Source organism: Tachypleus tridentatus, chromosome 1 (assembly GCF_004210375.1).
Source record: "Tachypleus tridentatus isolate NWPU-2018 chromosome 1, ASM421037v1, whole genome shotgun sequence".
NCBI lineage: Eukaryota > Metazoa > Arthropoda > Merostomata > Xiphosura > Limulidae > Tachypleus > Tachypleus tridentatus.
Window position 1 is genome coordinate 54,001,916 of NC_134825.1, and position 17,889 is coordinate 54,019,804.

Here is a 17,889-nt window from a genome sequence, read left to right on the forward strand (position 1 = left end):
TCAAGCTTGCGGTAACTTTCAAGATTAGACTTACATCACTCAAGACCACGTTTATAGGTGGCGCTTTAAAAAAATGCAAAATACTAGCACGTGATAACCGTTGAAAACATGTCAGAGAACAGACACGTAGTCGACACTCGAATGTTTAGGCTGGTTTGTACATTAAAGTATCACAAGGTTAAACTAATTTGAACGAATATAAGATACTCATCTCTTTTTACCTAAAATTAATCATAATTATAATAATTAAATTAATAGTTGTTCATCTTTTGTCTATTCTTAATATTTATAAAATATACAATTCAAAGTAATTAGTTTATGTGTTTGTTTTGATTCATTACTTTTTGTATTGTAGGATACAAAATTAAAAGTGTAGGACTTTAGATTGTTGTTTTTATTGTTGAATTGTGCGCAAAGCTACAGGAAGGCTATCTGTGCTAGTCGTCCCTAATTTAGCAGTGTAAGACTAGAGGGAAGGCAGCTAGTCATCACCACCCACCGCTAACTCTTGAGCTACTCTTTTACCAAAGAATAGTGGGATTGACAGTAACATTATAACGATCCCACGGTTGAAAGGGCGAGAATGTTTGGTGTGACGGGGATTCGATTCTGCGACCCTCAGATTATGCGTCGAGTGCCTTGCCGGGCCTACGACTTTAGAATTAAAAGATAAAGGATATCAAAAGAGAGCACTTAAAAAGCGTTTATATCTGACGTCACCAAGCAAAGAGATTAAAAATGAAGATATAATAAATTTTTTAAATTTTGATGCACATTTTATCCGAAAAAACAAAAATGCTTCATAAGTTCGGATATTTCACATTTTTAATTTACAAAAGTCGGATAGATATAGAAACATTGCACACAGTTTATTGCATACTGAACAACATTTGTATATTGCAACTTAGTTTTAAGCTATTGAAAACTAACGTTCTACTATAGACATGAGAACAAATAATTCTAAATAAAGCTCTCACTACTTACCGCTTTTAAAGCAACACAGTTGGCTTGTAAGTGTTTGTTTGTTTGTTTTGGAATTTCGCACAAAGCTACTCGAGGGCTATCTGTGCTAGCCGTCCCTAATTTAGCAGTGTAAGACTAGAGGGAAGGCAGCTAGTCATCACCACCCACCGCCAACTCTTGGGCTACTCTTTTACCAACGAATAGTGGGATTGACCGTCACATTATAATGCCCCCACGGCTGGGAGGGCGAGCATGTTTGGCGAGACTCGGGCGCGAACACGCGATCCTCAGATTACGAAGCGCACGCCTTAACGCGCTAGGCCATGCAGGCTTGTAAGTGTCAAGATTATTTCAAAAAGTAGAAATAAAACAGTACAATTACACAGAGCTTAGATTCAGGCATATTAGCGAATACTTATAAATGTACTTCACAAGAAAAATACCAGAATCAACGCAAACACACGTCTGATAACAATATACTTACGTACTAAGTTTATTCAACACAAAAAACTATCAATGAATAAACGACTCTTGCCCTGTTTGTTTACTTGCACGAATGTTTCAATCACGATCATTACAAATACCTATATTTTACAAAACTGCTCTTATTATGACTTAAACTTTCGTATATCATACAAAACCATGCAGAAAAGGTGACGGACTACATCCCCATTTGACGAAATGATTTGCAAAGGAAACGTTATATATTCACATCTGTATACCAAATACATCTGTACAGCATTCTGTCCTACATATTTTATATCACGTTTCCAACTTGTAATATAGGTTGGAAAATAAATAGATTGAATAATCGCTAATAACATTCTAATTTTATTTTTTTGGATCACTTATGTTTAACATACACGTTGTAAAACCGTAAAACAAATGAAATACATTTCATACAAATTGTGTGATTTGTTGGGTGGAAACCTCTAACTGAACTTCTAAGAACGCGGTTCGAAAAAGTTAGCATTCTACCGTGATATTTCATTACATTTTGAGGCCTAAACATTTTAAATTTCTACTTCATACACCAACTAAAATTATCTTATTTTTAAGAATACTTTCAACGTTTTTCTTCTAGTTGCTGTTTGCTATGAATCGTCAGGTGAATGCAGGCTTAGTTTGATAAACGTTATCTAAAGTAATTAATACTGGGAAAGTAATGGTTAACATACGTATTGCATGAATGTTTACCTTGAAAGTAACCCAAATTAGACGAGTTAAGAGCTAAATGTTAGAAATTGTTATTTTATAAATAAAGTAGCTTCATTCAACCAAACAAAAATGAATTTCTATTTATTATATTTATTTAAGAAAAATGTACTCATGAACTTAAATAAATAAAATGCTAAAATCGATACAACATAACAATTGAAAAATGGCTTAGAAAGAAACAGATGAATGAAGAGGAAAAAGGAAAAAAGGAAAAAGCTTTTTGGATAAATACAGTTTTGTGAGTAAATGTTGAAACGCATTAGTGTCAAAACATGAAAAGGGACAACTTTATTTTGCACAAAATTTACATGCAAAACAATATGCCTTCTCATCATATGATAAACAGCAAAGACATCTGTGTTCAGTACGCCATCTTGTCAGTGGATGCACACGAGATGAAATCCTTTGAACATTTGAACAATATCAGCGATACCATTCTCCACCTTCAACTATTCTTGAGTTTTGAAAATGTCCATCACAGTGTTGACAATTCTCATTGTGAGCCGTTGTCTGGAAATTTTTCAATTCTTCAGATATGTCATCTCCCATCGCCCAATGTTATTTACGACTTCTGACGACAGTCTTTCAATTTGAGATCTTCGTTATAGTGTAACTGAATATGGATCTCTACCACTGTTTCAGTTAAGATTAGTGTATGTGGTATATTATACTTACAATATCCGGTCTATTGTCCTCGTCGCTCCGTGAAGATGATTCCATTTTCACAGCATCAACGACAGTGTCTTGATCTTTCTCCTGGTTTATCTTGAAAAACATTCCAACTTTGACAAGTTAGCAGCTCCTTTTTACTTTGCTCCTTGTGTATTTGTTCTTTTTCTAGACTCCTGATTTGTTTGCAGATTTAATTTTGAAAGAAATTCAATGAAAGAAAATTTTGGTGGTTATAGAATTAACTGTCTGTAGACGTATGGTACATAAAAAAACATCCACGAGTTTTCATAGCAACTTAAACATGATACGAGATGGGCATCCTTTTGTGAGCACGTCATGATGTTTTATTGTATCAACATACAAAATTTAATTAAGTATATTCGTGTCAAAGTATACTAAAAAAATAAAGCATAAAAACGTAGTTACTTATCTGTATTTTAATAGTATGTATAGTTAACGTTATGAAGCTTATGACACGATATTTAAATAAATCCTGAATGTCTCCCAGTTTGAGAATTATGATTTTTTTTCTTTAGGTGTTCCCTCTTCTCTAACTTACTTGCCAACCCTCCAATAAATACAATCGTTAACGTAAATTACTTAATATAATATAATAATTGCTTAGGCAAAGTATAATTTTTATAGCCTTCAACCTTCTCTGGTTATAGAGTTAGTAAATAACTCCTTTTTCCACGCCCATCTGCAACATCCACCCATTCAGAACTTGCCAACAGTTCTCTCCGACTTTCAATACTATATTATTTATAGCCAATTGAAAGCCAAGACTCCCTTTCATCAGATTATTTGTTATGTTACGTTATTTCACACAGGATCTTGAATTTAGCTTCTAGCTGTACTTTTGTTTCCAAAGGAACACATCTACGAGCTCAGATGAATTTCTAACGGCTCTTGTCACATAGTTAGAAAGCCAGAAAATTTTTAATAGTTGTAGGATGTATTCTGCTTCTTGTATGTTATTATCTTCTGTTCTTTTGAGCAGTATTTAGAGAGTTAAAATATTTAAAAATACAATTAGTGTTAAAAAGTAGGATTAACTATCATTGACGGTTGACAGAAAAAAGACGCAGGTATGTACTTTATTTTTTCACATCTATTATTTATTATTCTAAAATAACTAAAATGTAAAAATAAGAACTTAAAGTTTTTGAAGGTTAAATTAGGTCAAATAAAATAATGTTCTCGCAATTAGCTCGCACTTAGTGATCGAGAGCGTAACATGAACTGCACGTTCGCCATTGATTTGACTTATAATGACCTCAATAGGTTCGAATGGCAATGAAATTTAAGTATAAATGGTTTATAACGATTTAGGGTAAATGTAATTTGATGTTAAAATTTGTGGTCATTCTCCGAAAAAAAAAAAAAAGGTAATTTGGATTTATTTCTTTCTTTCGATTTTCTTTTGATGGTTACGGGTCGATGAAATGTACCGAAACTGTATATTTAGGTAGAGGAAATAACAGATGCAGAACAAAGTTTTACTTATAAAAATGCTTTAAATTTACTAACGCGGTATTAAAAATCAAAGAAACGAAGTTTGAAGCTTTTAAGATAAATAAAAATTATTTTTAATCTTAACTTAAATGCGCTCGGACAAGTAAAGAAAAAGGTTATACACACACACACACACACACACACTGGTGGCCAAAATCTTAAGGGTAATGAACATAAAGAAAAAAATAAAAAATATGCATTTTGCGTTGTTAGACTCAACCACTTATTTGAGTAGAGTTTCGAAAGATGAAAATAAGAAAAGGCAAAATAAAAATAATTTTTTTAGCATTTAAAAGGAAAAATGTGAACACTATGAAATTAGCCTAAATACTAGTTGGTCAAAAGTTTAAAACCATACTGAAACGAAGCATTAATCGGTAAACACGTCACGAAATTTAGTCATTTGTGTTCAAGCATTAGTGTTGTCAACATCTCCCACTGACATCTCCTGTGTTACATTGGATAAAAACATGGCAAAGGCTAAAAAGTTGAGAGTTTGAACGTGGCAGAATTGTCGAGCTGCAAAAGCAAGGTCTTTCTCAACGTGCCATCGCTGGTGAGGTTGGGCGTAGTAAAACTGCTGTTGCAAATGTCTTGAAAGATCCTGAGGAATACGGAACGAGAATTTCAAGTGGTTGGCCCAAGAAAATTTCGCCGGCGTTGAGCAGGAGGATTCGATGAGTTGTCCGGCAAGACTCCAGCCGATCGTCGAACCAGATTAAGGCCCTTACGGATGCAGAATGCAGTTCAAGAACAATAAGACGGCATCTACGAGAGAAAGGCTTTAAAAACCGTAAACTTCTACAAAGGCCACGCCTCTTTTCACACCACGAAACAGCTTGGTTAAACTTTGCTGAGAAGCACCAAACATGGGACGTAGAAAAGTGGAAGGTTTTGTTCTATGATGAGAAAAAAAATAACCTGGATGGTGCAGATGGCTTCCAACGTTACTGGCACGATAAGGATATCCCACCGGAGACATTTTCTACCCGACACACTGGAGGAGGTTCCATCATGATCTGGGGTGCTTTCTCCTTTCATGGAACAATGGAGATTCAGGTTATACAGGGGCGTCAAACAGCAGCTGGCTACATTGGCATGTTGGAGAGAGCATCCTTATTGACTGAAGGCCCTCGCTTGTGTAGAAATGCCTGGATCTTTCAGCAGGACAACGCTGCAATTCACAATTCCTGCAGAACAAGGGACTTTCTCATGGCGAATAGCATGATTCTTTTGGACCATCCAGCATGTTCGCCCGAACTGAACCCCATTGAAAATGTTTGGGGGTGGGTAGCAAGGAAAGTCTATAGAAATGGATTTCAGTTCCAAACAGTGTATGATATTCGTGAAGCTATCTTCACCACTTGGAATAACATTCCAACCAGCCTTCTGCAAACGCTTATATCGACCATGCCAAAGCGAATGTTTGAAGTTATTCGCAATGACGCCGTGCAACTCACTACTGAGACTTCTTGTTGGCCATTTTGTACTCCGTTTAGGACTTCTTTTTGGTATGGACTTAAACTTTTGACCAGCTGGTATTTAAGCTAATTTAAGTGTTCACATTTTCCCTATTAAATGCTAAAAAGTTTATTTTTGTTTTCCCTTTTCTTGTTTTCATTTTTCCAAGCTCTACTCAAATGAGTGAGTAAGTCTAGTAACGTAAAATGCAGTGTACAAACGACTTGTTTACTAAACAACTACCAAATTTTATGAAAGCATACCACTGTATAAGACTTTATAGTATTAAAACTACATAAAGAATGGTCACAGGGACCGGCCCCGGTACCGTTCTTTAATATACACTTTTAAAACTGTAGCATAATAGATTTGAGTTTCATCTCATTTATATTTTTTATTTAGGTTTGGATCCTTGGCTGTCACCCAAACCACACATTCATCAGTAACTGAATTCTCTTGTAGTATTCATTTACCCCATTCCGGTACGAAAGCCCCTGGTGTGTAATTGTGCACGAGTTTATTTCGGAGGCTGAGGTATCTCGTCGCCTTGCGAGTCTTGTACGTGAACGTACATTTTATAGGTTTTAGTTATACGCGCTTGTAAGTACACGACAGAGAAAATGGTTTTTCACTTCAAGCGAGAAACATTTTCTACTCATGTTATGATAACTTTTATCATATCCTACAATTAAAAACTTTAACCATTGTTAACATTATTGTAATGGTTTCTAAACATTAAATGTATTCGGTGTATGCGTTTACTCTGACTGTACTGGAAGAGTATTAATACATCTGAGTATTAAACTACGTTAAAATGACGTGAATCTTTAAATTTCGAGATACAAATTTGTTGTTTTTAATAAGTATAACCTTAGTTTTATGGAAACAAGGGTAAAAAGAGACAACAGAAAGAAAAAAAGAATGGTAAAAAGTCAATCGAAGAAAGACGAAGAAAAAGTACACAAACATGTTAATAAAATCATAAAAGTATTTTGGAATACAACATCATTGGAAATTAGCCAATTACTGAAACCACGTAAACTAAGCTCTTATTTAAATAGTTTTATAATGACTTCCTCGTGTTGCTGAAAGCTGTGTTTATCATTTCTTGTAATTTGTTTTGTGCATGAATGTGATAATTAAAAAGCAGAACGCTTGTTTCAGAATTTGTCATTTTATACCATTCCCAAAATATAGGATTATTTTAAACCTGTGTGAGTTTTTTTCTTAATTATACAAGTTCTCATTATGGATAAAAAAAACTATAGAAGTTGAATATTTAAATAGCTTTTCTTAATCGTATTTATATTGTTATTTTTTGTTTTATTATTATAAAAACATTGTAATTGTACAGTTATTACTTTACTACAGGCTTTCATGTCATATCAAATTGGTTAATTTGTCTAAGTTTAGGGATAGAATTATGGCTAACAGTATTTGACAATTCTATATTTACGGCATTTGAATTTCATTAGAAAATGAGAAAACTGTCATATAAGTTTAGGATTAACTAGTTTGATTAAGTGTATATTTACGACAAGTGATTACAGACTTATTAAAAAACAGATTTCTGCATTCAATTATTTTATTTCAAGTATGGTTGGCCAGAAGTAAATATACGCAAAATAATTTAAAATAAGTCATTATAAATACAATTATAAAAATCATTAATATAAAATAATCTTAAATAAAACATTTCTTCAATGCCTGTTTTGTTGAATTCTTCTTGGGACAGGGTAAATTAACGTCAAAATAATTGTCAGAAAGTATAATTAACAGTTTTAATTTCACACTTTTCACACTACGTTAAACAGAGTACTGCTTTTGAATCTATTAAATCTATAACTATCAACGCTTATAGAATACTTCAATAATTAGTAATTCGTTAAATACTGATTAATATTTTGAGAATAACAAATTAGTTATCTTAAAAGACATTTACTATACAATTAACACATTTGAAAATTCATAAATTAAAGTTAAACTTTTACGTAAGTGCCGTTAGAAACGATGATACCGTATGCCTTTTACACACCCTCTGTAACAACCATCGTTACAACACAGCTCATTGTAATTGCAATCTCTGTCACTGTGGCACTCGTCTTCTTGTTTCATAAACCAAGGGCAGAATTTTATGATGAAGGGAAATGGGCAATACAGATCTACCGAAAAAAAACAACAAAACAGATTAATATTGAGGCAATATATAAAAATATTTGCGATCAACTGATGAGGAGCTATAAAAATAAGAGAAAAAATACTAGTTACTCGTTGTAAAAAAAAATGTTTTGAATTTTGCGTAAAGCTACACGTGGACTATCTGCGCTAACCGTCCATAATTTAGCAGTGTAAGACTAGAAGGGAAGGCAGCTAGTCGTCATCACCCACCGCCAACTGCGTCACATAACGCCTCCACGGCTGAAAGGACGAGCTTGTCTGGTGTGACGGATTCGAACTCGCAACCCTCGAATTACGACTCGAGTGCCTTAACCACCTGGCCATGCCGGGTTCCTTTTTACTAGTTGTCTTACTTGAACTGATCTTTCAATACTCATTTTTAAACATTCCAACATGACAAATTAATCTAAAATTAGAAATAACTGATGTAACTAATATCGATGGTTATAGTTACATTAACAGCGTAACAAAATCATTTTAAGTAGCAAGTTAAATACTTATGAAATATGAATCTCATTGATTTTCAAAAACAATTGAATAACAATAAGATTTGTAAGTTTATGTAAAAGTTTAGCATATTAATTTTTACAACATTGTTAACACTAAATTTCCTTGAAGTAAATAGTCATGTTGAGAACGTACCTTCACACTGAAAAAAATCGCAGAAAAACTCTTCTACACACTCTCGAATAGTAGAGTGAACACCATCCATACACCATCCTTCGTATGGTAGACAACTATCCATCGTAAAAGGCATCTCCTTGTAGCTTTCATAATCAGTAACTAGAGAAAATGAAAGGAAGTAAAATAACCTAAACTCCTAACCCGAGAATTTAAGTTTTACAAGACTTGCAGTAAATAAAGTTAAACATTTAGATTACAGAATCATCCTGTTAATAACTGTTCTGAAGCCACGTTTATAAACAGACTTAATTTTTGTTCAATATGTCTTCTAATTCAAGCATATTGTGTGTTTTCTAGTCACGAGAAAGCTACACACTGTATAGGTGAAATTAAGAAAGTGTCGTCGGCCACTTTAAGTTCTTCACATTATAAAGCCACAAAACAGTAGATGATAATAAATAAACTTAGTATGCCGAAAATTGTTTTACTCGCAGACTAACTCCATTACAAACATTTTTACCATAAAGACAAATTGAGATTTTTAAGATTCTACAATGCTGTAAGACTTGTATTTTAAGTGTAATTACATCAAAAGTTTTCCTGCTCAAATGTTTTTGATAAACTATTACATTTTGGATTGATGCAAAATAAGCGCTGTAAGTGTAATAACTGGTTGGTTAGTTACATTTTAATTAATGAATTATTGTCATGCATAAACATTTCGTTTTGCACTACACAATATGTTCATACATTTAATGCATTGTACACTAGTATTACTTAAAACCTGGGGCGCGATCACAAAGTATGAGGGTGGAAGTGCAAATGATTTCTTGAAAGGATTGGTTTTTTTTTTTGGAATTTCGCACAAAGCTATACGAGGGCTATCTGCGCTAGCCGTCCCTAATTTTGCAGTGTAAGACTAGAGGAAAGGCAGCTAGTCATCACCACCCACCGCTAACTCTTGGGCTACTCTTACCAACGAATAATAGGTTTGATAGGTCACATTATATCGTCCCCACGGCTGAAAGGGCAAGAGTGTTTGGTGTGACGGGGATTCGAACCTTCAACCCTCGGATTACGAGTCAAGTGCCTTATCCACCTGGCCATACCGGGCCGGGAGGATTGGAGCGATTAGTCAATAGTAAAATAAAGCAAAATTAAATGTTTTGATAGATTTTATATTAAAGAAAACAATAAGTAACTATTATAAAACAGTATCTTAATCTGTACCTGTATGTTAAGAATAATTTAATTCACTTTTTCATGTAAAAAACTAAAAAGGGACGAAACTATTTAAAAGGGTGGTGGATGACAAACAATGGTGTAGAACACATACTAAAATTCTTCCATAAAATATGAAAAGATGAAGTTGTGGGCTATGATGAAAAAAAAAGGGAATTGTTCCAACTAGGAAAGTTTTCTCAGAAGTCAGTTTGAAAGAAATTATAATGGACAGCAAGCAATCAACGATTTAAATTTACTAGTTTAAATTGGAGATACGTGCTACCTCGTGTTTCCACTCAACCTTCAGATATAAAAGCTACTAAAGAAAAAAAAAGTAAAGTAAACGTGGTTGTTTATTTGTAAAGCACCCAAAAGAACAAAATAAAGATTTAATGTTCCATTCAAGAATTAACGCAAAAATACACAACACTTGCAAGTTAGATACAAAAATGAGAAATTCAGCGTAAAATCTCATTGACGTTAAGAAAACTCATCACAAGCGTATCTGATTGGGCGAGATTAAATTGTAATTAGCAGTAGCAACTATAGTTATGAAAATATTCATGAAACAATGAACTACATAAAAAAAAATACTTTAGAACACATCGGTCAAACATTCAAATACTTACTGTGCGAGACAATGAAAAACTCATAACTTTCTTTAAAACAGAATTTCAGTAGCCTTGCAAACGTCTGTTCTCCAGCATCACAAAACTCGTGTACTGGTAATCGTATGTGATTAATAACTTGGTTCAAAGGTTTGTTTCTGACTTTATATTCTAATTCATCACACAGAGATTCATGGGTCTCCAACTGTCCATGGTTAATGTTTGAAGCCCTCTTTTGATCTTCATTAGATTCATAATACCTACGTTCGTTCTTACTGTTTGTACTTGGAAATGGAGTTTCTTCAAATTCTTCACCTTCGTTATCCTTTTTTCTTTTGTCTTCTTCAAATCCAAGATCAACAGAATCTTCATTACCTATTTTATTTTCACCCAAAGATTTATTTTTAGGTTTCCTATATTTAAATTCGGAGTTTTCTTCAAACTTTGGATCACTCTCAGATTCGACGTGTTCAACCTCATCTTCCTTACATTCCTCAAGTACATCTAGAGACGTTTTCGTTCTGCTCTCTTCAGATGTTAGCTCTTCAGCATCATCTTCCTTGCTTTCCTCAAGTAGATCTACAGACGTTTTCGTTCTACTCTCTTCAGATGGAAGCTCTGCAGTACCACCTTCGTTGCTTTCCTCAAGTACATCTACAGACGTTTTCGTTCTACTCTCTTTAGATGTAAGCTCTTCAGTACCACCTTCGTTGCTTTCCTCAAGTACATCTACAGACGTTTTCGTTCTACTCTCTTTAGATGTAAGCTCTTCAGTACCACCTTCCTTGCTTTCCCGAAGTACATCTACAGACGTTTTCGTTCTGCTCTCTTCAGATGTAAGCTCTTCAGCACCACCTTCGTTGCTTTCCTCAAGTACATCTACAGACGTTTTCGTTCTGCTCTCTTCAGATGTAAGCTCTGCAGTACCACCTTCCTTGCTTTCCTCAAGTACATCTACAGACGTTTTCGTTCTGCTCTCTTCAGATGTAAGCTCTTCAGCACCACCTTCCTTGCTTTCCTCAAGTACATCTACAGACGTTTTCGTTCTGCTCTCTTCAGATGTAAGCTCTGCAGTACCACCTTCCTTGCTTTCCTCAAGTAGATCTACAGACGTTTTCGTTCTGCTCTCTTCAGATGTAAGCTCTTCAGCACCACCTTCCTTGCTTTCCTCAAGTACATCTACAGACGTTTTCGTTCTGCTCTCTTCAGATGTAAGCTCTTCGGCACCACCTTCCTTGCTTTCCTCAAGTAGATCTACAGACGTTTTCGTTCTGCTCTCTTCAGATGTAAGCTCTTCAGCACCACCTTCCTTGCTTTCCTCAAGTACATCTACAGACGTTTTCGTTCTGCTCTCTTCAGATGTAAGCTCTGCAGTACCACCTTCCTTGCTTTCCTCAAGTAGATCTACAGACGTTTTCGTTCTGCTCTCTTCAGATGTAAGCTCTGCAGTACCACCTTCCTTGCTTTCCTCAAGTACATCTACAGACGTTTTCGTTCTGCTCTCTTCAGATGTAAGCTCTGCAGTACAACCTTCTTTGCTTTCCTCAAGTAGATCTACAGACGTTTTCGTTCTGCTCTCTTCAGATGTAAGCTCTGCAGTACCACCTTCCTTGCTTTCCTCAAGTAGATCTACAGACGTTTTCGTTCTGCTCTCTTCAGATGTAAGCTCTTCAGTACCACCTTCCTTGCTTTCCTCAAGTAGATCTACAGACGTTTTCGTTCTGCTCTCTTCAGATGTAAGCTCTTCAGTACCACCTTCCTTGCTTTCCTCAAGTAGATCTACAGACGTTTTCGTTCTGCTCTCTTTAGATGTAAGCTCTTCAGCACCACCTTCCTTGCTTTCCTCAAGTAGATCTACAGACGTTTTCGTTCTGCTCTCTTCAGATGTAAGCTCTTCAGCATCACCTTCCTTACTTTCCTCAAGTACATCTACAGACGTTTTCGTTCTGCTCTCTTCAGATGTAAGCTCTTCAGTACCACCTTCCTTGCTTTCCTCAAGTACATCTACAGACGTTTTCGTTCTGCTCTCTTCAGATGTAAGCTCTTCAGCATCACCTTCCTTACTTTCCTCAAGTAGATCTACAGACGTTTTCGTTCTACTCTCTTCAGATGTAAGCTCTTCAGTACCACCTTCCTTGCTTTCCTCAAGTAGATCTACAGACGTTTTCGTTCTACTCTCTTCAGATGTAAGCTCTTCAGTACCACCTTCCTTGCTTTCCTCAAGTAGATCTACAGACGTTTTCGTTCTGCTCTCTTCAGATGTAAGCTCTTCAGCATCACCTTCCTTACTTTCCTCAAGTAGATCTACAGACGTTTTCGTTCTACTCTCTTCAGATGTAAGCTCTTCAACACAATCTTCCTTACTATCCTCAAGTACACCTACAGACGTTTTCGTTCTGCTCTCTTCAGATGTAAGCTCTTCAGCATCACCTTCCTTACTTTCCTCAAGTAGATCTACAGACGTTTTCGTTCTACTCTCTTCAGATGTAAGCTCTTCAACATAATCTTCCTTACTATCCTCAAGTACACCTTCAGACTTTTTCGTGCTACTTTCTTCAGATGCAAGTCCTTCAACACTGTATTCCTTACTTTCCGTCTCAATAAGTAGCTTATTTTCTTCGTATTCATTAAGTACATTTTCCGGTTTTTGCGTTGTATTATTTTGTATTTTTTTACCAGAAAGACGTTTGTCTTCTAACTTCTTATTTTCACCTCCACTACATTCATTTTTCCTACCATTTTGACCATCGCGAGATTTAAGATCTTTATCGCTAACGTTTTGGATGTTTTCGGAACCAAAACGTATTTTTATTAACCGATTTGAATTTATTGGATTCAATACCCTTATAACTATTTTCGGTGGTTTACTCTCGGAAGGTTTCTTATACTCATATTTGTTCAATTGTTTACTTCTTTCATTTCCACGAGGTTTTCCAGAATCACAATCTCGATCACCCTCTTCTCTTTCATTACCAGATAAATATTTATTCTCTTCCACAGATTCTACATCTAGTTTCCGTCTTTCTACCATTTCCTTCTCTTTTGATCCACAGTTTTCATTAACCTTCCTCTTTATTTTCTTACTCAAGGAGTTACTACCTACAGATTCTGTAAATAGGTGTTTTACAATTTTGTTTTTATTTAAACCTACATCCTTTTTAGTTTCAAAACTGTAACCTTGTTCCTTTATTTCTTTATCAGTTAATTTCTTACTTCCTTCAGATTCTCCGTGACTGTAATAACCAGTTTCTTCTTTGGCCATATATTTGCGGCTTTGGCCCTCAGAGTTATTACGCTTTTTTCTTTTAATGAAATTCAGATTGTTGTTAATTATATGTCGTTTTTTAATTTTGTTTTCACTCCCTCCCTCTTGAACAATATTTTTTGTACTTGTTTTAATTCTTTCACGATGCACTTTAGATACTTCTGCGTTTGGCTCATCATTATTATCGATACCAGTATATTCGTTTGGTCTTATGAGAATTCCATGTTCTAACATGTAACTATTTCTCCCTAGTGGCTTATTAACCTTTAAAAAAACACTGAATAGTTTACTTGGAGAACATTTTTGTATGTACTCGCATACAAACCTTTTGGATATGCGAGAAGTAGAGACTTTTCGTGTGTTAATAGGTGCACTATAATTATAGTCTTTTTCCATTAACCAGTTGTAAGTTTCACTAAAGTTGTACCTTTCAGAAAGAAACGTCCACGTTTTGTTAACATAATTTAGCCATAACTCACTGTTTGTTGAGTAAATAGATGCTTTAGTTTTGTCAACTGTAGTAGCCTTAAATGGTGTCTCAGCGTAAAAGGCGTAGCAGCACTTATTCATAAGAAATTCGGACGAGTTATAATGCTCATTTTTGAAGTCATTTACCTTGTCGTTAGCAGGTCTCGTTGACTTTGCGTAATCATCCTTCATATTACCGTTTCTTAATAATATCCTACGTTGTAATACACTATTGCTAGTACTGTGTTGCAGGAGCACAGTCGATTTAGTGTCTCGTCTAAATTTTCTGGCATCTTCTTTAGCAAATCTGTTTAAGGTATGCAGCAAGTTTTGGAAATAGAAAGCCTCACTAACAGCTGAATTCCTTTCAGCGGCGTTACCACTATTCAAGAAGACGCCGACGAAAAACCACAATGACACACTTGTAACAATACGAACTAACTTCCCACAACCCATTCGTATACACCCACCACTTGATCTGAAGAGATCCTCTCGAAATAAGAATGTCCGCTGTTTTACTGTTTTTGTATCTCAGAACGCGTGGTAGGGGTATTAACACTATTATTAATAAGCTGAGAACAACGTTTCGACCTTCCTAGGTCATCTTCAGGTTAACAAGTTTTTAACTTTTTTTTTTACAGTTCTTATCGTAGTTATGCGCAATACACATTTCATGTAAATTTTTGAAAATAATAAAAGAGCCCACTTCTAGAAATATAAATAAATACTATCATTTGTATTTTCTAATCAAAGCATGTTATGTAAAGAAAATCTGCTCTTAATCGAAATTTAAATTAGGAAGGTTACCGTATGGCAATACCTTATTTAGTAGCGAATGTCTGACAAAAATTAGGGTAATTTCTCTGTTTGTTTAATAAAATTAACTTTCAGTTTGTATGTGTTTGATACTCGCTTTCTGAATTTTATCTATAGTGCTTTAATTAATTATCTCAATAATTTTAAACGTAAAGTTTTTGAGTCAGTCTTTCTTTTTAATTTTTGTCGTGACAACATCAACCACCCCCTCAATTTAGAAATATAACAAGTCTAACGTACGTCCTATTTTACAGAAGAATGAAGACTGTTACTTGTATTTAAATTAGTATGTCGAGTAGATAAACGATCAAAACAACCACCTAAAGGTGTAAAATATTGATATTTTGACTGTAAGGATTCTAAAGTGCAATTTTAATTATTGGTATTATAGTAGTACCTTGTATGGGCATGCAATACTTAGTTTCCGCTGTTCGTGCAGCTGGGCATGACCAGGTGGTTAAGGCACTTGACTCGTAATTCGAGGATCGCGGGTTCGCATCCCCCTCGCGCCAAACATGCTCGTCCTTTCAGCCATGGGAGCGTTATAATGTGACGGTCAATCCCACTATTTATTGGTAAAAGAGTAGCCCAAGAGTTGGCTGGGGTGGTGATGACTTGGTGCCTTCCCTCTAGTCTCACACTGTCAAATTAGCGATGGCTAGCGCAGATGGCTCTCGTGTAACTTTGCGCGAAATTCAAAACAAAGAAATCAAATCGCTGCTCGCAAATTATATCTCTTTGCATTATTTTACTATTTTTTCGGTAAACTTTTATCCTTGTAATATTTGCCGTATTTATGATATAAAATATAAAATTGAAATAATATTAATTAATCTTAAAAGTTAAAGTATCCCTTTGGTGTGATTCGAATTTACAATATGTTGGCAGTATTTCACTAGTGTCGAGTCTTTAAAAAAAACCCCTGCTGAAACGAACTCTATTAGTTCATGAACAGTTAAAATTTAACTAAAAATAGGTTTAGTTTGAATTTCGCGCAAATCTACACGAGGGGTATCTGCACTAGCCGTTCCTAAGTTAGCAATGTAAGGCTAGGGGGAAGACAGCTAGTTATCATCACCCACCGCCAACTCTTGGGTTACTCTTTTACCAACGAATAGTGGAATTGACCGTCACATTATGATGTCCCCACGGCTAAAATGGCGAGCATATTTGGTGGGACGGGTATTGTTACCCGAGACCCTCGGATTAGGAGTCAGTTGTATAGTTTTTCGATAAAAACAAAATAAAAAATGAAAGCAAGTACAAAGAAAATTTTATTTATATACTGAAGATATGCCCCTCACTTACACACACTTAAAACAAAACTTTGATGTTTTATTTTATCATGCTTTCCTCTTAGCATTTTCTTCTTGTCTTGTGTTATTAAATTGTAATTTTAAATATAATTTTAAGGGTACCCCATACTTTACAAAATTTAAAATTCAAAAACAGTTTAAATATGATAGAAAAAATGCATCATTTAAAAACAGTGGGCTTGACATGGCCAGGTGGGTTAAGGTGTTCGAGTCGTAATCCGAGGGTTGCGGATTCGAATCCTCGTCGCACCAAACATGCTCGCCCTTTCAGCCGTGAGGGTGTTATAATGTGAGTATCAATCCCACTATTCATTGGTAAAATAGCTCAATGATTGGCGGTAGGTGGTGATGACTAGCTGCCTTCTCTCTAGTCTTACACTGCTAAATTATGGACGGCTAGCGCAGGTAGCCCTTGAGTAGCTTTGCGCGAAATTCAAAACAAACCAAAAACAGTGTTTCTTCACTGTTAACATAACATCATCAAACTAACAGTCGCGAAACGTTGTACTTAAATGATGAATTTTCTCTATTTCAGTTTAGTTGTTTTGAAATTTTAAACTACAACTCTCTTGTTTTATTACAAAGGCAGTTGAGAAGGGGACCTCTTATTCAAATATTTATTGTGAAAACACGCCAAAATGTATAAGAAATAATATTTTCGCTCAGTTATTGGCTGCTATCGTATCTAGTTTAGCTAGCGAGATGTTGTGTTCAGCTCGTTTGTTTCGAATTTCATCCCTAATTTAGCAGTATAAGATTGAGGGAAGGCAGCTAGTCATCACCACCCACCGCCAATTCTTAGGCTACTCTTTTACCAAAGAATTGTGGGATTAACCGTAAAATTATAACGTCTTCACGTTAAAAGAGCGAACGTGTTTGGTGTGACAGAGATTCGAACCCATGACCTTCTATTTACGAGTTAAGCGCCCTAACAACCTGACCATACCAAGTCATAGAGTTAAGCAAGAAGCCATATCGACAGTAAATTATGTAACTTATGACGTACAAAATATTAGGCCAATATAAGCTTAAATGGCGATTCACAATATCATAAACTAACTCAGACTAAAGTTTCAGTCGTTGAATAAGTAGCTTGTTTAATAATGTAACATTCTACATTTATTTTAATTCAAGTTGTAACACCTATACCAGCCATCTTATGAATACATTCTACTTTCTGCTGCACACGCAAAACAATTTTGTAAAATAGTAGCTACTGGGTATATCAGTTCAAGACTTAAAATATTAGAAGGTATGTCGTGGTTCTGTGTGATGGTAAAAGGTAAGAAGCCAAGGCTCAGGTATTTTAAATTAAAAAACAAACTCGAAAATTGTTTTGTTCGTTCATCAAAAATATACAGAGAATAAAATAAAACTGTTGAATCTCCCACACCCATTAAACAACAGTAACTCCAGTCTTGTTTATAAGCGTTTAGCCATTGTACGAGAAGGTAAGGTTCGCTTTTTCCTTCGTGACATTTTCTTACAGACAGATATCGAAGAACTTTTGAAGTTGCCAGAAAGTGTGATTGCACGCACTAAACTTCCAATAATGTACTGT

General features: G+C 35.2%; 1 protein-coding gene across 2 annotated transcripts; it reads right to left on the bottom strand.

The window, feature by feature from the left end:
* Positions 1 to 6,984: 6,984 nt before the first annotated feature.
* Positions 6,985 to 14,749, bottom strand: LOC143249001 (uncharacterized). 2 transcript variants are annotated; one of them, XM_076498138.1, is made up of 4 exons: positions 12,843 to 14,749; positions 10,485 to 12,767; positions 8,650 to 8,790; positions 6,985 to 7,991 (listed from the first exon to the last, which is right to left on the bottom strand). In XM_076498138.1, the coding sequence occupies exons 1-4, from the start codon at positions 14,650 to 14,652 to the stop codon at positions 7,831 to 7,833; spliced, it is 4,395 nt and encodes a 1,464-aa protein (XP_076354253.1). In that variant the 5' UTR covers positions 14,653 to 14,749; the 3' UTR covers positions 6,985 to 7,830. The 2 variants fall into 2 exon arrangements, with proteins under 2 accessions (XP_076354253.1, XP_076354243.1); XM_076498128.1 differs by having other exon boundaries at positions 10,485 to 14,749.
* Positions 14,750 to 17,889: the final 3,140 nt, after the last annotated feature.

Excerpts from the sequence above, each read along its gene's own strand:
- LOC143249001 (XM_076498128.1), bottom strand. The coding sequence starts at position 14,652 with ATGGGTTGTGGGAAGTTAGTTCGTATTGTTACAAGTGTGTCATTGTGG. Across the intron at positions 8,791-10,484 it reads GTTTTTCATTGTCTCGCACA|TTACTGATTATGAAAGCTAC; the intron begins GTAAGTATTTGA and ends CATTTTCTCTAG. Across the intron at positions 7,992-8,649 it reads CGATTTTTTTCAGTGTGAAG|ATCTGTATTGCCCATTTCCC; the intron begins GTACGTTCTCAA and ends TTTTTTCGGTAG.